The following is a 19,500-nucleotide window of genomic DNA, read 5'->3' as shown; positions in this document are numbered from 1 at the left end:
TTCATTTTTTTCTTATCTTCTTTAAGCAGAAAACCTGTGGTTTCAAATGTTTTCAGTGTAACTTAAATTACACAGGGCCACTCAGCTTTTCATTTAACTGAGAAAATACAAGAAAGAAGATTCTGCTTTTATGTTTCACTGTCAGTTGTTATTTTAACATGGATCATTTGTTAGAAATGATTCATTAAAATCCATGCAATCTCGCCGATTGAGCTTTCTATTCAGAAAACTTGCTCAGTCCTCGTCTACTGTATTGAATGACATAGCGACTGGCCTCTGGCAACACGGCGGCAATGTCCGGCCAGCCAGCCAATCATATTATGTCTGTGCTCAGTGTCAATGATCTCTGATGATCATGAATTATTTAGCCGGAGTTTAACTCCTGTACAGGCTGTAGCATGGCTGAAATGTTTTTTGTTTTGTTTTTTTTGTAGTTTTTAATCTCAAATAAATATGCAAAAGTAAAAATCAAATGTGTTTAAAAAGATTTAGACAAAGACAGATGAAACAAAGATGTTTAGGAATTAAATAGTTTAACCCTCAGGCTCCCTTAAAAACAATCACACTTTTCCCCTGAAGGCCCTTTTAGGTCCCTGGATATATTCAGAAATATCAAACATGGGGGGGGGGGGAACTTGTTTGTTTTTTGGTCATTAAGTCCAGTCCTCATCATGTATAACCAATGTGTATTCATTTTCATAATTTTAACCCTCTAAGTGCCAGTTATTTTACATAATGCCACATTTTAATACACAAATAACCATTATTCAATTTGATGAATATAAAGTGGATTTTTTTTGCGAAGGGACTTTCAGTCTGGGATATATCAATGATTAGTAACATCTATATATACATATACATATGACACACAAATATTACTTTCAAACTATTTTATCAAACTATCTTATAAAGGAACAAAAAAACCTGAAATAAATCTTTAAAAAAAATAATAATAACACATTCAAACATTTTAACAACCAAACCTCTTCTCATTATTACTTCATGGATTTTCATCATCATATTAATGTTCTCTAACACAAAATAATAGGAATTAACCAGAAAACAAACAAAGAATTAAATCTCAAAAAACTACACTGATAAAAAGATCCAGACCACAGCTGAACAAAGATTTTGACCACAACTGAACAAAGATCTGGATCATGACTGATCAATAATGTTTTAATCATTGAGTCTTTTAAGGATTTTTTTTTTAATGCCAATCAGGTCTAGATTTTACTGAATCCCCCTCCTCATGACTGAAGCTCTGTCTGATGTCTTTCTGTGTAAACTGGCTGAATAGGACTCAGTATCTTCGGGACTAGACCCAGCAGCACCCTGTGATTTTCAGCCCAAGTTGTAGTAGGTTTGGTCCTTTTTGGCCAGATCCAGATTCTCATAGATGGTCACTTCACAGCCTGGGGCAGGAGGTTGGTACTCATTGGACCAGACCTGAAACAGTCAAGTTTTATCACACAGTCAAAAAAGAGAATGAAGATCTGCAATGATGTGAAAAAGTGTTGTCCTCCTTCCTGATTTCTCATTTTTTGGATATTTGCTAGGCTTAAATGTTTCAGGGTGTAGGGAGCAGTTTGATGAAGGCCCAGAGGATGTGATGGGATTTGTTTGTAACCTAGGACATGAGCAATAATATCCTGGTTTATTTCAGTGATCAGATTCATAAATTAAGAGTTAAAAAGGTCACCTCCATGTTCACGTCGTCTCTGCATCCTCTGCTGTTCAAATCTGTGAATCAGAATCCTGTTTTAGTCAGATTTAAACTCACTAATAACTTTATCAGCTGATAGAAAAGATCAGAAACCTTCACTGAGCCGTTGTAACCTTAGTGTCCTGACTTTAGCCTGGTTTAGGGTTAAACTAAAAGCCAGACACTGTATGTACTTCCTGTTTCCTTACCATGGGGTGTGATGTTCTTTTGAACACAAACGAGAGTCAGCGCCAGCCCCAAGATGATGATGATGACGGCCAGAACCACAACGACGTACAGCATGGCGTCTGTGAGACGTTAAAGACAAGACAAATGCTGCTTCATCTACTCAATGAAGAAATTACTACAACAGATACAGAGCTGTGAAATAAAACACCTGGAACCATATATAAAGATGACTGATTATATAAACACATGGATGCTTGTTTAATACATATGTATTGTCTTATGGTGGTCGTCACTTTCATGGGTTGGCTGTCTTAACTCTCATGAGTTGGCGTTTTTAATTTTCATGGGTTGGCTTTATTAGTTTGTATGGGTTGGTTATCTTACCTCTCACGGGTTGGCTTTCTTAAACTTTGTTGACTGTATTACCTAACTTAACTCAGTGGGCTTTCTTAACTTTTGTAGGTTGGCTCTCAGAACTTTCATGGTTTGGCTTTCCTAAGTTTCGTGGGTATGGCTGCATAATACTGTCAAAATTCGAGAGCGAAAATGAGAACCACACGAACAAATATAGGGTCCGCGTGCACAGCTGCAGAGGAGCCGCGTGCACGAGTCAAACATTCGCGCATGCAAATACTTTTGCAAGAGCTTTCACAGCACTCATGGGCAGAGTATCTCCACCCACACGAGCAATATTGTGGCCTGAGAGCACAAAATCATGCCTTGAGTGCACTCAGACTCTGAGCGAACACACAACTACTGTCATTGTTCTTCTGCTCGCGAAACCTCAACCTGCTTGCCTGCAAGCAGATTTTCTTTTTGACAGTAAGTGGGTGGACCCAGTCGTCATCGTATCTCTAAATGTAATTGGTTACGGAACTCGTCTCTTATGATTGGCTGTTGTCTGTGTGTCGGCCGGTGTCACAGATTAACTGGTGTTGAATTAACTGACGGTTATTTCAACACCAGTTTGTGTTTACCTTCCAAATAGCGCTGAAAATGCAGTATTATCACCTGTTTGTTTCTATTATAACAATTTATTGGTGCTTGTGGGGATATTAACGTCACGTGGTAAGTGTTTGGGGCGTCAAAAAGTACGTTTAAAGACTTTAATACCTGGAAAGAAAATATGAGTGACTGCAGGTGCCTGTTAAAAACAATGCAAGCAGAGGTGACACACTGTTAAAACTTCTTGTTTTAAGTGGAATATTTTTATACAGGACTGTTGTGGTTATGAATCGGATGCATTAAGGAATGTCTGTACTTAGTATAAATGGGACACAAACTTTATAAACTTTATTATTAGTTCAAATGTAGCAGGTAAGTCGAGTAGAAAGACAGGCTGTGTTAACCTGTGATAGCCTGTTGACTCGTGATAAATTCCATGCTTGGTTATGTTTGGTTAAAGAAAATCTATAAACGTTCAGTCTACACGGCAGCATGTGGGGCATTACGAGTTTGGAAAGTGTAGGAAGGCTACAGGAAAATTAACCAGTCATTGTCATAAGAGACGAGGACCGTAACCAATTACATTTAGGGATACGATGACGACTGGGTCCACTCACTTACTGCCACAAAAAAAATCTGCTTGCAGGCAAGCAGGTTGAGCAGAAGAACAATGACAGTAGTTGTGTGTTCTCTCAGATTCTGACTGCGCTCAAGGCATGATTTTGTGCTCTCAAGCCACAATATGGCTCGCGTGGGTAGAGATACTCTGCGTGCGAGCACTGTGAAAGCTTTCCCAAAAGTAATTTGTACGTGCGAATATTTGACTCGCGTGTGTGGATCTCATATTTGCTCATGTCGATCTCATATTTGCTCGCGTGGATCTCATATTGGCTCTCGAATTTTGATAGTATTATGCCGCCATACGTGGGTAGCCTTACCTGACAATAGTGTGTTGTCTAGATCAACAGCTGAGGGCAGTCAATTGCCATCCAATGATGTTAGACATTTTTTTTTGGGAACAAGTTTGTGTAATTTGCAGTTTACAATCTGTGGTTGTGCCCATTGAAATGTCTGGGTCCCTGGACAGTCTCGTGGACTGGCCCTCCCCAGATGTGATTTAATAATATCAGAGAATGTGTGATGGCTCAGTAGTGTTGGTCTAGCCTCCTGGCTAACATTATGCTCCTGGTTAGCATTAGTCTCCTAGCAGAGCTGAATGTATCCACAGTTAGATCTGGGTCCAAAACAAGGTGTAGCTCTAGTCTGATAGCAGGATGATTCAGTAGAACTGATTTAGTTGCAGTTTCACCTGTTGGGAAGTTGCTGTGCTGCTCATCACCAGAAGAAGCCTCTTCCGGACTCCAAGTGGAACTGGGATCTGAAACCATAATTATGAATAACTGAATTATGATTTATGAACAGTTTTCTCAAAAATCCCTCCCTAACCATCACATCACAAATGCCCAACAATCACACAACACTCACCAGGGATGACGATGAGAGGGAAGGTGTTGAATGAAGCTGAAGACAGCGCTCTGCCGTATCCACACCTGTACCATCCAGTGTCAGACCTGGTCAGGTTTGAGATCGTCACATACAGCCCGTACACTGAATTTTCTTTATATTCAAGGCTGAATCGGCTGCTCTGAGCAGCATTATTGGTTTCAAGGAGAACATCTTCTGTTTTACTGCAGTTGTCTCTACAGAGGAACTTCCAGCCTCCAGGGACTGGATCACTGCATCCACGTGTAAAGTTTTCTCCTTCAATGTGGGTACGAGCAAACCAAGTGTTTCCATGAACTGGATCTGAGAAGATAAAAGATGAACAGTTGCTGTGATTAGCTCCTCTAAGACCTAGATATAACATAATCCTCTGAGTCATTCAGTATAGCTAATACTAAAACACTAAGTCTTCTATCAAACATGGCATCGTTTACAGGATTGGAGTCGCTTCAACTCAACCACGTATGTAGCTACCGCCTCTTTCTCCTCATATGATGCTGATTAGTCCAATCATTCTCTGACCAAGAACAAGTGAATCAGTTTGAAGCTTTGGAGGTAAACCCATCGACTGAGATTCAGATCGCTCTATGTGTCATTAATCCTACAAGGCACACAGCTGTTGAGCCTCTACTCTCACTCATTATATTAACATGTTATTATGAAGGATTTGAACCTTTTAAGGCTGAGATCAAACTCACCATCAACAACTCTGACCTCAAAATCTGAATACTTCCGTGGAGCGTTGGTCTCTCCGATCCCACACCTGTAGCGTGCTGAGTCAGACTTCGTCAGGTTTCTGATGGTCACTGCCAATTTGCTCAGCTCAGAGCTACTTCCTGCTTTGGATACCTCTGTGTAACTGATGCTGTATCTGCCATTTGCAGCAATGCCACCATCTGTTTCAACAAGAATATTCTCTCCTTTACAGTCATCCTTACAGAAGAACTTCTTGTCATCATGCTCTGTGAAACTACAAGTGATCGTCCCATTTCCTCCTGTAGCTCCAGAGAAGATGCTGAGTTTGGCAGTGACAGGACACAGAGCTGTGGGAGAATCAGAAGATCAGCATCAGTGCTGACTGCCAGAACTATCAGTACGATATCTTTGGAGATCATGACATGTTGATTTTGGTCTCAGGTTTTTCTTCAAACTTTCCATCCAAACCTGCCTTTGTGCTCTAAACTGCCTCATTGTTCTTAGATTTTCTCTGTACTCTAAATATCTGCTTGCCCCCAATCTTTAGTTGATGATCACATTTCCTGATTAAACTATTCTCCTCTCATTTAGATTGATTCTGCTTATTTGTTGGTGGAATTGTTCAAGCCCATCAAGCAGGGGCCACAAATGTAAGATAGGGGACTGGGTAAAAGATACATGCATGAAAATCAGTACACACACGTATCAGGATAAGACGGGGAAAAAAGTCTTTTGGGGCCATCCTCTAAAATGTACAGGAAGTGCACTACACGAGTCACAAATCGATTCACAAGTTTCATATTTTAACAAACTAGTCCGGGGGATTTCATCCGATTGACTCAAGATTGTTTTTGTTTATTCTAGACAACCTAGGGATCTAAATTTGTGCAAACTGTGAGATTTCATCACAGGGCAGGGCTGTGACCAGAGCCCAAACTTAAACTATATTTTCTACATTTTTACTGTGAAAATTCACCAATAATGCCTTATAACATTTTAATGCTTCTGTCAGTCATCACCAAACTTCATAGGCATGATCACACATTGATCCTGAATACATTCATGCACCAGTATTATTACTTATTACCTTCGGGCAATTAAACATTTCCACCTTTATTTTTTTTAATCTTCCATTTAAACATTCACCCCCTGCACACCATTCAGCCTAGGCTTGTGAATTTTAATCTGCATATGGGTCATCATAAGAGCTACAAAAAAGCCTCTTTGACCCAAGCTCAAATCCCAACAGGAAGTCCACTAGCTTCATCTCAGTTACAAAATAAGGCATCTAGTGAAAAGCACATATTTAGTTTAACCTGGAATCCAAAATAATTTCAGATTGAAGAGTGCATTTCTGATTTTGTGAAGCTCTTGTTGGAGTAAGTCAGTGGTCATCTATGCAGTGTCAGAGAACTGTATCATCAGCATAAGGTGTGTACTACAATGTGATAGTACAGACGTAATGTTGATATTACAACACATTGTAATTATTATGTTTGGTCTAAATCTGTAATCTTCCAGAAATGCAGATGACATAAACACAGAGTACAAACAAAATCACTGCAGTATTTGTAATATTAATAATAATTATTATTATTATTACTATTATTATTATTATTATTATTATTATTATTATTATTAAGGGCAGATTCAGTTAATGAATACTTACCTGACAACAAGACCAAGAAGACGACCTGCTGGATCTTCATCCTGAGTTTACTCTGATGGAGACGATCGATAAACTGACTGAAGACTTCTGTCCTTCTGCTTTAGCCAAAATGAATTGCTGTTTTCAGTAAGTGTTACTTCTGCATTTAACTCAAATGAACTGAGACGTTCCAGAAAAGGGGAACAGAGATAAATAATAACTAGAGTATTTTGCTTGCATTGACAAAAATAGCCTAATAATATTGTGGGTTTATTTAACAGAACCACCCAGAAATGCAACATGACTTTGTATAGTTTCTTCCTCCCTGCTGCATGTATGCAATATTAACCCCTTAAAGCCTGAAAACACAAATTATAGCCAGAAAATTCTCATTTTCTCCTGAAATTAAAAAAAACCCAAATTTCTATAAAATTTACATATATATCTAATTTATGGATCATACTGATTAGATAGAGATATCACAGCAACAAAAAGAACACAAAAAGAAAGACAAAACCCTGACAACCGAAGAACCCATGAAAAAATGATATGTAAGATTCAAGAAAAAGGGGAAACCAAGACTAAAAGCCCAAAATGACCTAGACCAATCCAGGCAACACAGGAACCCAACTACATAAATAGAGACCTAAGAACCAGAAATGTAAAAGCATTTAAAATATTAGGAAGAGACAGAAATAAATGTAAATGAAAACAGTAAGAACAGAATAAAAACAATTAAAATGTCTAGAGATTAAGAAGTCATAATACTGAAGTTGAAGTACTAGACAGTGAAAGATATTGATCATAATGGGGGTGTTATAAAACAAAATAGAAGAAGTGGAGATAACAATCAATAAGCTTAAAATACAAAGCTGAGAAAACAGCCACAGAGGCTTTAAGGACAAATTTAAAGGAGAAGAAGATCTAAGGGAGAAAAATGACAAAAGGAGGGAAGAAAGTAAAAGACAGAAGACGGCATCACATAAAAGCAAGTCTGTAAAAATGAGCTTTAAGAAGTGATTTAAAAGATGCCACTGATTCAGCATGCCTTATCTCCTAAGGCAGGTCGTTTCAAAGTAGAGAAGGCCCTGTCACCTTTAGTCTTAAAGACCCTGTAAAGTTAAATCCAAAGTTTTTGTCTAAACACACTAAATATGTTGGAATATGGTTGCTGCAAACATGTGAAAACACTGAGATACATCTGACTGAATCTTGTGTTGAGACTGTTGAAGTTTTTCACCTCTTTCCTGGCTTGGTTTAATGTGGGCGGGGCCAAAGTGTGGGCTTCTGACATCATGAGTGGGGAATGACTCCGCCCCTCTAATTCTACAATATTAAATCACAGATTAGTTCATCTCAGTCCAGTCTGTTGTTAGCTGATGTCCCTGCCTTTATTGAAAGTTAACAGTCAGTTAAATACTGTTTTTTGTTCATTGTGAGGTAAATTTACCAAATCTATCAGCCACAGTGTTCTATGGACCGCTGGATTGTTTTTCTCCTGAGTGAGCGTGGCTTCAGCTCATTCAACAGACACACCCACACCATCCTGGAGCAGATTTTACTGCCTCATTTTTCATGATTTTCAAGCTTTATAAAATTAGAGAGGTTTTATTTGACTGATCAAAACAAGGTGGACAGCTGGGATGCTGCAGGAGTTTCCTGACACTCAAAAACACAAAAAAAATCACAAAAGGGGGCAAATGATCAGATTAATATATAAATATGTATAGATTCAAAATAAAAAATATCTATACATATACGAAAATGCATCATATATAAAATTATTGTATTTCAAATCATGGAGTACATCTGTAGAGCTTTCTGTACCCTGTCAACTAGGTAGTGCCCTTGGTTCCTAAACTTTAATTCCCTTTATGAAGTTAGTTAATCTTTTTTCCTGTATTTAGGCACATTCACCTGTGTTACTCTGTCTCTTAAAACTGAACATTAAAGCTGGCTTTGTGCCTTCGGTGATGTATTTTTGCTTAAGGTATCTACACTTAAAAAGAATCCCTACAGAACTATGTCTTAATGAATTAAATGCCAAATTTATTAATACAATAAAACCAAACAATTCATCAGCAATGAAATGAGTTTTTAACCTTTCAGTTTCCTGACCTTTCTCAAAATCAGTTTTTCTGAATTCAGTGAAATGTTCCTTTAACCTGACTGTGATTTACCTCAACTCTTAATGTTTACCTTAAACAAACTTAATACCTTTAAGGATAATATTCAGCTAGGAATATTACTGAACACCTTAAAGAGCTTCTGTGGTAACTTTCAGTAATGGTAAATAACCTTGTGGGCCCACAAACACACAGGCACACAAGCCGCCAATAAGAAAATAAAATAGTAAAAATAAAACACGTTGCAGGCCTGATTGAAGATGGTGAGCGTTGTAGCTGAATAAGATTTACTTTAACTTGTAGAAACACAGGTAGGTACTCACAGTGTCCTGATTCAGGCAATAAGCATCCAAAGAAATGCACCTCGATGCTGGCGGGACACGTGGGCGGGATGATGACGAGCTGATGGCGGGTAGATGGCAGACAGGCGGCATGCAGGACGACCATGGACCCTCGGTGGCGGAAATCTTCTTCCCACTCAGACCTCTCTGAGATCAGCAGACCGCCGCTCTCCCTCCCAGAAAGTCCAACAGCAACAGACCAAACACTCCTCGGAGCTGAAGGGATGACTACTGCACTAGAAGACGGCTATGGCGGCGGACAATGAGGAGGAAAAACCTTTTTCCGTTGTCTGAGCTGAGCAACTGGCTGCAACTCCCTTACCACAGTCCAAATCCACGTTAAAAGTCCGTTTCTCATCTCTGCAGATGGTGAAAAACACTTATAACCTCTCTCTAACCGAGCTGGACAGAAAATAAAAGTCATATTCTTTAGTTACTTATCTCTTTGTTTCTCTGTCGTTGCTGCTGCTTCCGCAGACGTTCTAGCTAGCTTCTCTCTCTTTTTCTCACAGACGTTCTCCTGCGCTAAGTCCCACCCCCACAGCCAATCAGCAAACAGAAAACTTGACAGGAGTCATTAACAACAAATCAGATACATGAAAATAAAACAGCCTACGTTGCACTGTTTTTTACTTCATGTTCGCCAAGTACATTGCAAACAAACTACTTAAAGGGCCAGTATAACATTATATTAAAGTGAGCATGTTTAATGACCTTTTATAAACATCTAGATTTTTTATTTTCTCTCATCTTCTTTGAGCAGAAAACCTGTGGTTTTAAATGTTTTAGGTGTAACTTAAATTACACAGGGCCACTCAGCTTTTCATTTAACTGAGAAAATACAAGAAAGAAGATTCTGCTTTTATGTTTCACTGTCAGTTGTTATTTTAACATGGATCATTTGTTAGAAATGATTCATTAAAATCCATGCAATCTCGTCTTTTGAGCTTTTTATTCAGAAAACTTGCTCAGTCCTTCTCTACTGTATTGAATGATGCAGCAACTTCCCTCTGGTGACGTCTGGCCAACCAGCCAATCACATTATGCCTGTTGATGATGACGGCCAGAACCACGACGACGTACAGCATAGCGTCTGTGAGACATTAAAGACAAGACAAATGCTGCTTCATCTACTCAATGAAGAAATTACTACAACAGATACAGAGCTGATTTTGTGAAGCTCTTGTTGGAGTAAGTCAGTGGTTATCTGTGCAGTGTCAGAGAACTGTATCATCAGCATAAGGCGTGTACGACCATGTGATAGTACAAACAACAACAACAACAACAACAATAATAATGATAATTATCATCATAATAACTTTATTTGTACAGCACTCTAAAAAACAAGGGTCTACAATGTTCTTTAATGTGCAGAAACAATCAGAAAATCAATCAGTGAAACAAAAGCTCAAGACCAAAAGCAAAACAACCCACAGAGAGAGCTGCTTTTAATTTAAACGAAAACAAGGAACTCTGGGTAGGTAAATGATCATAACACTGTGATGGGGTTCTCCTAAAAACATTCCAAAACAGAAAATGAAAAAACACGAGTGTAAGAGGAAGATAGCACTAACGGTGCTTTTTATACTCAGAATCTCATAAAATCAGATGTGTAGCTGTTTCTGTTTCTGTCATTTACCTAAAAAGTATGGAAGTATTGAAGAAAGACCTGAGGCCTGTACGACGAAGCTGTATTTTCTTTTATCCAGACAACTTCAGGATTAACCCTGGATTTTCTGTACAACGAAGCTGGCCCACTTCTTACTGGGATAAATCACCGCGGTAAATTATGCTGAATGGCTACCCTGCTCCAGAGCAGGTTATGTTCTGGATAAGAGATCAGCGAGAATAAAAGCACCGCCTCCTGACCAATCAGTTCTCTGGGAAAATGGCCTGCCCATTCTTAGAAGATCCTGGTTGGTGCACGGAAGAAGAGAAGAGCGCTTAAGAGAGAAAGAATATTTAGGGATGGATGATAGATAAATTCTGGTGATTTCATCCATACAACAGAGACAGTGTGGAGAAATAAAGCCTTGTCCCTCCCTGTTTTGATGTATGTTTTTATATTTGATCTTCACTTGTTCCCAAGTCCTTTCTGCTCCACTAAGGTAGCATCTGAAATAATGGGGTTAATAATAATGGTCATGCTGAAATTTTCATCCGTCTTTTTTTTTTTTTTTGTTCGGAACAGGCTCAATTTTATGCGAAATTTCACATCAGTCCAAGCTATTTAAATGGGTGAGTGATGATTCAAAACAATTTCCACTACTTCCTCCTCGGCTTGCTCACCCTCACCGGACCCCTCCTCCCTCTCTCTCACCCTGAAACCTCACTTTAAACACCAAAGTTTACTCAATTATTATGTGGATATAAACCATGGAAATATAACTGATAGATGGGTGATAGGTGATTCAGATCAGCACCTGTTGCTTTCTCTCTCGCTCACTCACCCCCGTCCAACTCCTCCCTCTCTCCCACTCCCGAAACCTCACTTAAAACACCGTAGTTTGCAGGTGTGTCATGTGGATATCAGCTATGGAAATATAACAGATAAAGGCACAGGCTACATTTGTTGCCTACTCAGAGACTGAATTAAAAGTTGACCTCCATCTGTCCAACTTGTCTCAGCTCTCTGACGCATGAATGGGAGCTGAATGAAGCTCTGTTTCAGGATGGATCCAGCAGGATTTTAAAGAAGTGACAGAGACGCAGGCTCGCAGTACGAAACTATTTACCACCTTTTACGAATTTTCACAGTGAAGGCAAATAAAAACGTATCAGACCCAGTGTGCAAGGTCCGAGTGCGTGACGTTTTTTCGGATTAATCCGAAAAAAACGCATCCGAAAATCACGGACCCAGTGTGAAAAGACCTTTACTGCAGACACATGGATTAATGAAATGCACAACTACTTGTGTCGTCACGGTGAGGAATTAACATTAAAACACAAAATTCACTGAGGAGGGAGCGCAGATGGTTGAGTGGTTTAAGGCGCTACCCATGTATGCGGGTGGCCTGGGTTCGAGTCTGGCCTGTGGCCCTTTACCACATGTCTCTCCTCACTCTCTTCCCTGTTTCCAAATCTATCCACTGTCCTTCCTCTGTCAAATAAAGGCATGAAAAAGCCCAAAAATAAATCTTAAAAAAAATTCACTGAGGAAGCTCTGCCTCAAACATCTGTGCTGTAATAAAGTGAAACTGAGTGATCAGAGTGCTGTCCGTTTATATTGTCAGATGAATTAATATTGTATAATCTGACGAATTAACGTATAAACAGAGTCGGCAGTTTTCTTTGCCTTTGCTGCAGCGACAGTGTTGCTTCTGGCCTGGATGATTGATTTAAATTCCTCATATTTTTAAGAATGATAGTCTGTTCCTCCATTGAGAAATGCAGGGTTTCTCCATGTTTGCGATTGGTCAGACGCTGCAAACACCACCCCTTTTACGTGAGCGCGCACTGATCCAGCTTGGAAAACTCTGGCTGCAATTAGCGAGTTGATAGCCGGCTTCGTCGTACAGCTGATCCGGATTGCAAATGTCTTGATAAATCAATCCTGCTAACGGAGAGATATCCTGGACTTGTTAATCCAGCTTCGTCGTACAGGCCTCTGGACCATGAATGATCAAAGATCTGGACCATGACTGAACAAAGACCTGGACCATGACTGAAAAAAAGATCTGGACCATGACTGATCAAAGATCTGGACCATGACTGAAAAAAAGATCTGGACCATGACTGCTCAAAGATCTGGACCATGACTGAAAAAAAGATCTGGACCATGACTGCTCAAAGATCTGGACCATGACTGAACAAAGATCTGGACCATGACTGAACAGAGATCTGGACCACGATTGAACAGAGATCTGGATTATTATTGAACAGAGATCTGGACCATGACTGATCAAAGATGTTTAACCTATTGAGACTTTTTAGGTAGTTTTTTTTTTTTTTTTTTTGTGTAGCTAATCAGGTCTAGATTTTACTGAATCCCCCTCCTCATGACTGAAGCTCTGTCTGATGTCTTTCTGTGTAAACTGGCTGAATAGGACTCAGTATCTTCGGGACTAGACCCAGCAGCACCCTGTGATTTTCAGCCCAAGTTGTAGTAGGTTTGGTCCTTTTTGGCCAGATCCAGATTCTCGTAGATCCTCATCTCACTTCACAGCCTGGGACAAGAGGATGGTAGTCATTAGACCGGACCTGAAACAGTCAAGTTTTATCACACAGTCAAAATAGAGAATGAAGATATGCAATGATGTGAAAAAGTGTTGTCCTCCTTCCTGATTTGTGATTTTTTGGATATTTGCTAGACTTAAATGTTTCAGGGTGTAGGGAGCAGTTTGCTGAAGGACCAGAGGATGTGATGGGATTTGTTTGTAACCTAGGACATGAGCAATAATATCCTGGTTTATTTCAGTGATCAGATTCATAAATTAAGAGTTAAAAAGGTCACCTCCATGTTCACGTCGTCTCTGCATCCTCTGCTGTTCAAATCTGTGAATCAGAATCCTGTTTTAGTCAGATTTAAACTCACTAATAACTTTATCAGCTGATAGAAAAGATCAGAAACCTTCACTGAGCCGTTGTAACCTTAGTGTCCTGACTTTAGCCTGGTTTAGGGTTAAACTAAAAGCCAGACACTGTATGTACTTCCTGTTTCCTTACCATGGGGTGTGATGTTCTTCTGAACACAAACGAGAGTCAGCGCCAGCCCCAAGATGATGATGATGACGGCCAGAACCACGACGACGTACAGCATAGCGTCTGTGAGACATTAAAGACAAGACAAATGCTGCTTCATCTACTCAATGAAGAAATTACTACAACAGATACAGAGCTGCGAAATAAAACACCTGGAACCATATATAAAGATGACTGATTATATAAACACATGGATGCTTGTTTAATACATATGTATTGTCTTATGGTGGTCGTCACTTTCATGGGTTGGCTGTCTTAACTCTCATGAGTTGGCGTTTTAATTTTCATGGGTTGGCTTAATTAATTTGTATGGGTTGGTTTTCTTACTCTCACGGGTTGGCTTTCTTAAACTTTGTTGACTGTATTACCTAACTTAACTCAGTGGGCTTTCTTAACTTTTGTAGGTTGGCTTTCAGAACTTTCATGGTTTGGCTTTCCTAAGTTTCGTGGGTATGGCGGCATAATGCTGTCAAAATTCAAGAGTGAAAATGAGAACCATGCGTGCACAGCTGCAGAGGAGCCGCGCGCATGAGTCAAACATTCGCGCATGCAAATACTTTTGCGAGAGCTTTCGCAGCGACCGTGGGCAGAGTATCTCCACCCACACGAGCATTATTGTGGCCTGAGAGAGCAAAATTATGCCTTGAGTGCACTCAGAATCTGAGAGAACACACAACTACTGTCATTGTTCTTCTGCTCATGAAACCTCAACCTGCTTGCCCGCAGGCAGATTTTCTTTTTGACAGTAAGTGGGCGGACCCAGTCATCATCGTATCTCTAAATGTAATTGGTTACGGAACTAGTCTCTTATGATTGGCTGTTGCCTGTGTGTCCACACCGCGTTCCACATTATTATGCAAATGATATTTTTCTCTGATTTTCCTAAATATTAATGCAAAGGACAGTCAGAATATTTTTCAAGTCATCAGCCATTAGAGCATAATTCAAATGTTTTTGAACAAACTTCATAATGACAAAAATTATTAAAAAAAAAAAAAAACTCAAAATGCACTGTTCCACATTATTAAGCACAACAGCTTTTTAAAACATTTTATAGGTTGTAAAGAACTGAAAATGGTCATTTGTAGAAATTGCAGCATCAGGGGGTCATATTTACTGAAATCAAAAACATCTTAACAGGCCAAGTTCCATGTTAACATGGAGCCCTTCTTTGATATCACCTTCACTATTCTTGCATCCATTGAACTTATGAGTTTTTGGAGAGTTTCTGCTAGAATTTTTTTTTGCAGGATGTCAGAATATCCTCCCAGCGCTGCTGTTTTGATGTGAACTGCCTCCCACCCTCATAGATCTTTAGCTTGAGGATGCTCCAAAGGTTCTCAGTAGGGTTGAGGTCAGGGGAGGATGGGGGCCACACCATGAGTTTCTCTCCTTTGCCCATGAGCTAAGTATCTCCAAAGTTAGATCTGGGTCCAAAACAAGGTGTAGCTCTAGTCTGATATCAGGATTATTCAGTAAAACTGGGAAAAAAAAAAAAAGATTTCTTGAAACATGTAAATATAACCATCTATATCCTAGTTGCAGTTTCACCTGATGGACAGTTGCTGCATTGCTCCTCAGTGTCAGAGGCCTCCTCTGTTGTCACTGGGGGACTCTCAGTGGAACTGGGATCTGAAACCATAATTATGAAAAACTGAATTATGATTTATGAACAGTTTGCACAAAAATCCCTCCCTAACCATCACATCACAAATTCCCAACAATCACACAACACTCACCAGGGATGACGATGAGAGGGAAGGTGTTGAATGAAGCTGAAGACAGCGCTCTGCCGTATCCACACCTGTACCATCCAGTGTCAGACCTGGTCACATTTGAGATCGTCACATACAGCCCATACACTGAATTTTCTTTAAATTCAAGGCTGAATCGGCTGCTCTGAGCAGCATTATTGGTTTCAAGGAGAACATCTTCTATTTTACTGCAGTTGTCTCTACAGAGGAACTTCCAGCCTCCAGGGACTGGATCACTACTGCATCCATGTGTGATGTTTTCTCCTTCAAGGTTGGTATAAGCAAACCAAGTGTTTCCATGAACCGGATCTGAGAAGAGAAAAGATGAACAGTAGCTGTGATTAGCTCCTCTAACACCTAGATATAACATAATCCTCTGAGTCATTCAGTATAGCTAATACTAAAACACTAAGTCTTCTATCAAACAGGGCATCGTTTACAGGATTGGAGTCGCTTCAACTCAACCACATATGTAGCTACCGCCTCTTTCTCCTTAAATGAAGCTGATTAGTCCGGTCATTCTCTGACCAGGAACAAGTGAATCAGTTTGAAGCTTTGGAGGTAAACCCATCGACTGAGATTCAGATCGCTCTACGAGTCATTAATCCTACAAGGCACACAGCTGTTGAGCCTCTACTCTCACTCATTATATTAACATGTTATTATGAAGGATTTTAACATTTTAAGGCTGAGTTCAAACTCACCATCAACAACTCTGACCTCAAAATCTGAGAAATCCCGTGGAGCGTTGGTCTCTCCGATCCCACACCTGTAGCGTCCTGAGTCAGACTTCATCAGGTTTCTGATGGTCACTGCCAATTTGCTCTTCTCAGAGCTACTTCCTGCTTTGGATACCTCTGTGTAACTCATGCTGTATCTGCCATTTGCAGCAATGACACCATCCGTTTGAACAAGAATATTCTCTCCTTTACAGTCATCCTTGCAGAAGAACTTCTTGTCATCATGCACTGTGAATCTACAAGAAATCGTCCCATTTCCTCCTGTAGCTCCAGAGAAGATGCTGAGTTTGGCGGTGACAGGACACAGAGCTGTGGGAGAATCAGAAGATCAACATCAGTGCTGACTGCCAGAACTATCAGTACGATATCTTTGAAGATCATGACATGTTGATTTTGGTCTCAGGTTTTTCTTCAAACTTTCCATCCAAACCTGCCTTTGTGCTCTAAACTGCCTCATTGTTCTTAGATTTTCTCTGTACTCTAAATATCTGCTTGATCCCCAATCTTTAGTTGATGATCACATTTCCTGATTAAACCATTCTCCTCTCATTTAGATTGATTCTGCTTATTTGTTGGTGGAATTGTTCAAGCCCATCAAGCAGGGGCCCAGCAGGGGCCACAAACGTAAGATAGGGGACTGGGTAAAAGATACATGCATGAAAATCAGTACACACACGTATCAGGATAAGACGGGGAAAAAAGTCTTTTGGGGCCATCCTCTAAAATGTACAGGAAGTGCACTACATGAGTCACAAATCGATTCACAAGTTTCATATTTTAACAAACTAGTCCGGGGGATTTCATCCAATTGACTCAAGATTGTTTTTGTTTATTCTAGACAACCTAGGGATCTAAATTTGTGCAAACTGTGAGATTTCATCACAGGGCAGGGCTGTGACCAGAGCCCAAACTTAAACTGTATTTTCTACATTTTTACTGTAAAAATTCACCAAGAATGCCTTATAACATTTTAATGCTTCTGTCAGTCATCACCAAACTTCATAGGCATGATCACACATTGATCCTGAATACATTCATACATCAGTATCATTACTCTTGCAATTGAACATTTTCACCTTTGATTTTTTGAATTTTCCATTTAAACATTCAGCCCCTGCACACCATTCACCCTAGGTTTATGAATTTTAATCTGCATATGGGCCATCATAAGAGCTACAAAAAAGCCTCTTGGACCCAAGCTCACATCTGAACAGGAAGTCCACTAGCTTCATCTCAGTTACAAAATAAGGCATCTAGTGAAAAGCACATATTTAGTTTAACCTGGAATTTAAAAAAAAATACTAATTTCAGATTGAAGAGTGCATTTTTCAGTTTGTGAAGCTCTTGTTGGAGTAAGTCAGTGGTCATCTGTGCAGTGTCAGAGAACTGTATCATCAGCATAAAGTGTGTACTACAATATGATAGTACAGACGTAATGCTGTTGATATTACAACACATTATAATTGTTATGTTTGTTCTGAATCTGTAATCTTCCAGAAATGCAGATGACATAAACACAGAGTACAAACAAAATCACTAATCCACGACATACAGGAAAAGTACTGCAGGATTAATAATAATAATGACTATTATTATTATTATTATTATTATCATCATTATCATCATCATCATTATTATCATTAAGGCAGATTCAGTTAATGAATCCTTACCTGACAACAAGACCAAGAAGACGACCTGTTGGATCTTCATCCTGAGTTTGCTCTGATGGAGACGATCAACAAACTGACTGAAGACTTCTGTCCCTCTGCTTTAGTCAGAATTAATAGCTGATTTCATTAAGTATTACTTCTGCATTTAATTCCAGTAAACTGAAACGTTTCAGAACAGGGAAACAGAGATTTTGCTTGCACTGACAAAAAAGTAGCCTAATCATAATGTGGGTTTAATTACTAGAATCATCCTGAAACTGAATGTGAAGGTTTTATAGTTTCTTCCTCCCTGCTGCATGCATGCAATATTAATAAGCTAAAGTAGACTAAACTACACTGAAAAACTAAGCTGAACTACACTAATGTAAGCTAATTTAAACTGACCTGAACTGAACTAAACAACATGATTAGTAACTAGATAAAGATTGCAATTTCAGCTGAAACTGAGAGCTGAACTGTGGAAGAACTACTAAAAATCGCAGAAAAAGCAACAAATTTGCTGAAAATAGCGTAAAATAGCTGACAGTAGCATAAGCAAATCTCAAAGTAGCCTGATAATAGTTCAAAGTAGCCTAATAAAAGGTCAAAGTAGTCTAAAAATTGCTGAAAGTAGCATAAACACAGCTCAAAGTAGAGCAAAACAGCTGAAAACGGCAAAAGAAAAGCTCTGAGTAGCTTAAGAAATAGCCTTAAAATAGTTGAAAGTAGCATAGGAATAGCTCAAAGTCACCTAAAATAGCTGAATATAGCACAAGAATAGCTCATAGTAGCCTTGAATAGCCAGAAATAGCCTAAAAAGCTAAAAGTAGCATAAAAAAATGTCAAAGTGGCCTAAAAACAGGTCAAGGTAGTCTAGAAATTGCTGAAAGTTGCATAAGCACAGCTCCAAGTAGAGTAAAATAGCTGAAAATAGCAAAAGAATAGCTGAACATAGCCTTACATAGCTCAAAGTAGCATACGAATAGCTGAAAATAGCATAAGAATGGCTCAAAGTAGCCTACAACGACTGACAGTAGCATTAATATTGTTCAAAGTCGCCTAAAAATAGCTGAAAGTAGCTTAAGAAAAGCTCAAATTAGCCTGTGATAGCCAGAAAGAGCCTAAATATAGCTTAAAGTAGCGTAGGAATAGCTCAAAGTAGCCTTAAATAGCCAGAAAGAGCCTAAATATAGTTAAAAGTAGCATAAGAATAGCTTAAAGTACCATACAAATAGCTTTAAGTAGCCTAAATAAAGGTCAAAGTAATCTGAAAATATCTGACATTAGCATAAGCACAGCTCAGAGTAGACTTTAATAGATGTAAGTGGCATCAATGTAGCTCAAAGTAATAATAATAATAATAATAATAATATCTTGAATTTATATAGCACCTTTCAAGAAACCCAAGGACTCTTTACAGGAACACATAGACATGGACAAACTATGTGAGGGGTAGGATGAGTGTAAGGGGTGGTTTAGTGAAGACTGTAGGCTGTGGTGAAC

The 19,500-nt window shown here is 39.2% G+C and overlaps 2 protein-coding genes across 3 annotated transcripts; both read right to left on the bottom strand.

The window, feature by feature from the left end:
• Window positions 1-1,215: 1,215 nt before the first annotated feature.
• Window positions 1,216-9,622, bottom strand: LOC121526163 (polymeric immunoglobulin receptor-like). Its single transcript, XM_041812586.1, has 7 exons — window positions 9,136-9,622; window positions 5,041-5,385; window positions 4,325-4,645; window positions 4,149-4,217; window positions 1,915-2,013; window positions 1,703-1,743; window positions 1,216-1,449 (listed from the first exon to the last, which is right to left on the bottom strand). The coding sequence occupies exons 1-7, from the start codon at window positions 9,257-9,259 to the stop codon at window positions 1,345-1,347; spliced, it is 1,104 nt and encodes a 367-aa protein (XP_041668520.1). The 5' UTR covers window positions 9,260-9,622; the 3' UTR covers window positions 1,216-1,344.
• Window positions 9,623-10,469: 847 nt separating this feature from the next.
• Window positions 10,470-18,116, bottom strand: LOC121526165 (polymeric immunoglobulin receptor-like). Of its 2 annotated transcripts, none has more exons than XM_041812588.1 (7): window positions 18,019-18,116; window positions 16,313-16,657; window positions 15,594-15,917; window positions 15,406-15,486; window positions 13,819-13,917; window positions 13,607-13,647; window positions 10,470-13,353 (listed from the first exon to the last, which is right to left on the bottom strand). In XM_041812588.1, the coding sequence occupies exons 1-7, from the start codon at window positions 18,056-18,058 to the stop codon at window positions 13,303-13,305; spliced, it is 981 nt and encodes a 326-aa protein (XP_041668522.1). In that variant the 5' UTR covers window positions 18,059-18,116; the 3' UTR covers window positions 10,470-13,302. The 2 variants fall into 2 exon arrangements, with proteins under 2 accessions (XP_041668522.1, XP_041668524.1); XM_041812590.1 differs by having other exon boundaries at window positions 10,470-13,319.
• Between the last annotated feature and the right edge of the window lie 1,384 nt (window positions 18,117-19,500).

The sequence above is a fragment of the Cheilinus undulatus genome, linkage group 18, assembly GCF_018320785.1.
Source record: "Cheilinus undulatus linkage group 18, ASM1832078v1, whole genome shotgun sequence".
NCBI lineage: Eukaryota > Metazoa > Chordata > Actinopteri > Labriformes > Labridae > Cheilinus > Cheilinus undulatus.
Note: the sequence above shows the minus strand (reverse complement) of the source record. Positions and strands in the feature narration are given on the sequence as shown.

Bases quoted from the DNA above. Each gene is read 5' to 3' on its own strand.
- LOC121526165 (XM_041812588.1), bottom strand. From the start codon at position 18,058: ATGAAGATCCAACAGGTCGTCTTCTTGGTCTTGTTGTCAG. The intron at 16,658-18,018 runs GTAAGGATTCAT...ATTCTCCCACAG, and splicing joins CTTCTTGGTCTTGTTGTCAG to CTCTGTGTCCTGTCACCGCC. The intron at 13,354-13,606 runs GTGACCTTTTTA...TGACTGTTTCAG, and splicing joins GAGACGACGTGAACATGGAG to GTCCGGTCTAATGACTACCA.
- LOC121526163 (XM_041812586.1), bottom strand. From the start codon at position 9,259: ATGGTCGTCCTGCATGCCGCCTGTCTGCCATCTACCCGCCATCAGCTC. The intron at 5,386-9,135 runs GTGAGTACCTAC...ATTCTCCCACAG, and splicing joins ATTGCCTGAATCAGGACACT to CTCTGTGTCCTGTCACTGCC. The intron at 4,218-4,324 runs GTGAGTGTTGTG...TTATGGTTTCAG, and splicing joins CCCTCTCATCGTCATCCCTG to ATCCCAGTTCCACTTGGAGT.